The sequence below is a fragment of the Polistes canadensis genome, unplaced genomic scaffold (genome assembly GCF_001313835.1).
Source record: "Polistes canadensis isolate GaletaPanama2010 unplaced genomic scaffold, ASM131383v1 scaffold_28, whole genome shotgun sequence".
NCBI classification, from domain to species: Eukaryota; Metazoa; Arthropoda; class Insecta; order Hymenoptera; family Vespidae; genus Polistes; species Polistes canadensis.
Genome location: NW_014569575.1, coordinates 425409 through 430115, shown reverse-complemented (window position 1 = coordinate 430115; position 4707 = coordinate 425409). Strand labels below are relative to the sequence as shown.

The following is a 4707-nucleotide window of genomic DNA, read 5'->3' as shown; positions in this document are numbered from 1 at the left end:
TGGAAGTTGAAGCTTCAGATACGATAGAAAATGTTAAGGCGAAAATTCAAGATAAGGAAGGAATTCCTCCAGATCAACAAAGGTTAATCTTCGCTGGAAAACAATTAGAAGATGGTCGTACACTTTCTGATTATAATATTCAAAAAGAATCTACTCTTCATTTAGTACTCAGGCTTCGTGGTGGTAGTATGATGATGAACATTTAAAATGTACAAGCCATAATCTAAGGTATCGCTCTAAAAAAACAGAGATTGATCCTTGCTCAAAAATCTTTATGAAATGGCAATTACATAGTATTCAGATTAGTATAATGTCCAGAAAGTATCCACCCATTACTTAGTCCTTCGTCTCATAGGAAAAAATTAAATTTTAACTATTAACCCTTTAAGTGTTGCTCACAAAACCATCAATATACACAAAATACGCTTAACTTATTTTATTTTAAATCTATCGCCTTAAAAATGAACTTTTTTTTAGTAAATACATTATATTATTACATTGAGTACCTAAGTTTATTATACTATGTTAAATTATAAACTTTCCTAACGTGTATTGTTTAATTGTAATATATATCATATCGAATATTTAATAATATGTCCAACTCATTTTGAAGAAATCGTAAAAATATCAAACTTTATAAAAAATATTAAACCATTTCCCTCATTCTTAATGCAATCATAATAAATATATAACCAATTTATATTTTTTGTTACATTTTTTTACGTCGTTATTGATCGCCCTATCTGTAAAGTTAAAAGTGATTCCTTTTTTTTTAATTTACAATTTATTAACTTGTTGGAATATAAAGCAATTTTCATTTAATATATCAATCGTATTTTCGTATTTCTATAATAAGTCCATTTTTCATCATTTCGAATTTACGACAAATGTGAAGTAATTAAGGGATTTGTTCACGCGTTTGTATAAATTGATGGATTTTCGAGAGCGTATATATGCATAATTAAACAATTTCAATGTAATATTTGGATCGAATAAAATTCTAGAAGCAAACTTATGATTGTTATTAGACGTTTATTTTTAGTCATTTTTATAGAATAATAATTTTGGTATCATTTGCGAATTAAAAAATAATGTATTTAATGTATGTTTATGCATATTAATATGAATAATAATTTATTACTAATATGTATATTACTTTCTATATATATATTATTTAAAAAATGATAAATATATTATAAGTATATATATATATTAGGAACTATTCATAAGTTTTCAAAAATTATAAAACTTTTTTGTTTTAAACTTTTTTCTTGCATATGTGTTAAGTACCGTTTACAGATGGCGATATTCCAGCAACTGATAGAAGTTTTGCGCTTTGCGTATAGATGTAGCCACTTACTGCTGTATGTACTGCTGCATAGTAGTTCTAAATATGTTTATAGAAAAAATTAATCATTCTTTTATATTTTTTAATATATTTATTATATTTTATGTTTTTGTAATGTATTTACATAAATATATATGTGGAACGCGAATTTGAAATTTGCAATTTACAATTTAGAAATTTTATATAATTGGCGCGCTCGTTAGGATGCGCCATCTACTTAACGCTTGAACTAAAATAGCGCGGTTTTGAAGCTCGAGAAAATTGTTTGGTGAATATGCAGAATATATTTGTTCGGTAAGTAAATAAATATATAGTTCCATAATGTTTATATTTATGAATAATAAACAAATAATCTGTAACTTTGATACATTAAATTATTATGGATCTAACTAATTTAATAAGATTATATAAAATAGAATGCTTTCTCATATACTTTTTATAAATTGTTGCAATATTTCTTAAAAGTATTTAACTATTGATAGAATATTTAACAATTAATCTTGAAGTAAATTAAACTTATAAAAATCTGTGATTTTTAAATTTTAATGTCGAGCTGGCACTTGAAATTGCACAAATAGCGGTTTTCAAATTATTTTCTTGTAATTACATTAATTATTTTTAATTACTAATGTCTTGTGGATACCAAAATTAACGATTAAATATATTATATCATGCTGTAAAATATATAATCATTTCAAGATTAATTTATTGTTTAATTTTTATATCCTATTTTTTCATGATTCAATGCATTTTCATTTTGTTGTGTTTTGCATAGAATTAATAAATAAAACATTATCAGTTACTAAGATTGTATCATGTAATTAAAGTATTACTCAGACGAAATTAATTTATTATCAAATTCCTATTACTATTTTCGATTCTATTATATTTTAGCAACGAATCAATGTTACCAGCGCATCTAACATTATAAATGAATTGTAAAATATATATAGAACCAAAGACAAATTTAATTTATAAATAAATTAACTCTGTGTTTTTACCAACTTACTTATTTCTAATTCGATTGAAAAATTAATCACATCTAAAATTATCATATTTCCTTATTTCCAACATTGCTAGCAATCATCATTAAATCAACCTGCAAAATACAACAACACAACAACAACAAATATAAATTTATCATTAAATTAATTCTTATATCCAATTTGCTATACTATACAATCACATTTAAAGCCTAAAACCAAACCAAAAATTAATATGTAAATTCGAATTTTTCAGAATATCAATTATTATCAAAAAACTAACGGGGAAAATGGGATCACGCAAATGATTACGATACCGGTGGTGTTAGCAGTAATGGTTGGTGCTGTTGGTGATGGTAAGAGCGAAGAAGGAGGATACGAAAGAAACGCGAGATGATCTTGATCCTCGATTTAACGTACAACGGTTCCCCCTCGGGAGGTCTTGGCACGATGTATGTCGTCGCGTGGTATATACCGCGTGTGTGCCTAATGGTGGAAGGAAACGTTATCCAGAGGCGGGCAACGGACGGGCAACACACTACTAGTCCGGTGTACCCTGGTAGGGCCGAGAGAAGTCAGCCTCCGGAATACGAACTCGGACTCAGTCTTCGAACTGGTCTCGTAGCACGCTGTGTGTACGGTGTTCCCGTGTGTCATACAACACGGTCCGGTAAGCTTCTTACAATCCTCCTTCTCCTTCGATCGTAAATCCTTTATATTTTATCGATATTACCGAACGGTTGTTTGATTGTCCTTCCCTTGGTCCACTTACCCTTACCAAATATAATTTTACTTAGAGAAAAATTGTGTATCACATCTTTAGAAATATTTCATAAGACTATTTATACTGGGTGCGTATTCCTATCGTATATTATCAAATTTCAAGACAATAAGAAGATTAAACCCGAAGTATATAACGGAAGAGAAGGAAAAAGGGGGACATGAAGTTGAAGGAAGGGTGAAGATTGATCTTACCATTGGATCTTTGGTTCGAAGGATTTCATTTTTCTTTTTCGACCGAAAATCATGACGATATTCATCTTGGGATTATGTTTCTTTATTCATCTATCAGGTAATGTTGTATTATTTTTTATTATTTTCATTTTAATAAATCGATAAATCAATCGATATATTTTAGATGTTACGTTTAATAGATATAAAAATATAAGAACGGTATATAAACACACATGATACGTGTAATCCGTTGAAAAGAGTATAAGATTATATATGTATGCATATGGTTGAGATTTATCTGAAAACATGTAATATATATTATATATTATAAATTATATATATATGTATTACATAGATATACGTACTTATCATACATACGTTTATCAGTACATCATTGTATTTCCCAGTTTATTACTTCGATAATCGTATAACTCCCTTGTTATTCGCTTTTTAGTGCCGGTAATTAGCCATCGCTTTTGCCGGCACCACGAGTAGCACAGTTCTTCCCTCATTTTCTTTCTCTCTTATTTGGAATATTAACTTACGAACGTGTTCCCATCGAACGTTACGATCTCTTCTATTTTTGTTGTCTTTTGTAATCTTTCTTTTTTTATTTTTCCTTTCCTCTACTAATTTTTGTATATCGTTCGTCACACCGTTTCTCGATACCCCGATATTCTCTCTTATCCAGTAGTTCGTAACAACATCTCCAGTCTATCTCACGAATTTAATTGCTACCAATCACGAACGATTAACTGCGAGAGCGTTAAAATATTTCTTTCTTTTTCTATCTATTTTTCTTTTTTTCTCTCTCTCTTTCTCTCTCTTCTTAACGTCTCTTTTATTCGCCAACTTTGCCGATTTTTATTGGAGAAACGAAGAGATGGGGAGGAGGAGGGGGGGGGCGGGGGACAGAATTCTTTCGATTGTAACCAAAAGAAAAATATTCGGTTGGTTAAATAAACTCGAGTAATTTTCTCTATTGGCAAATAAAATTCTAAAGTTTTTCGTTTGGATATCGAATATTGAACATTTTTTTTTTTTTTCTTTTTTCAGATAAAAAAGAAAAGATTGCAGCATTATTTATTTCGATTTTTTTTTTCTTTTACGATAAATATAATAAATTATTTTGTGTGTGATATTCGAAACAAATTATATTATTTTATTTTTATTCTCATTTATAGATATAATTAAATATAATATAAAATAACAATGAGAAAAAAAAGAAAAAAAATGGAAAGCGAAATCGGTATGAAAAATAGGTGCATATTGGGATCTCGATGACGACGTAATACGCAATCCTATATAATTAACATGGGCCTGCTGCTTTGGGGCAACCGCCATAACCCAGAAACGTATCTCGTTATGACCTAGATATGAGGCGATGCTTGAAATCATTCAGTGATTGTGCAATGCCGTTGG

The 4707-nt window shown here is 28.9% G+C and overlaps 1 protein-coding gene across 1 annotated transcript in view; it reads left to right on the top strand.

The window, feature by feature from the left end:
* LOC106783951 (polyubiquitin-B-like) overlaps positions 1–206 on the top strand; it is a 3012-nt gene extending 2806 nt beyond the window's left edge. The window contains exon 3 of the mRNA XM_014742975.1: positions 7–206. Coding sequence (XP_014598461.1) covers positions 7–206 — 200 coding nt within the window. The remainder of the gene's footprint in view (positions 1–6) is intronic.
* Positions 207–4707: the final 4501 nt, after the last annotated feature.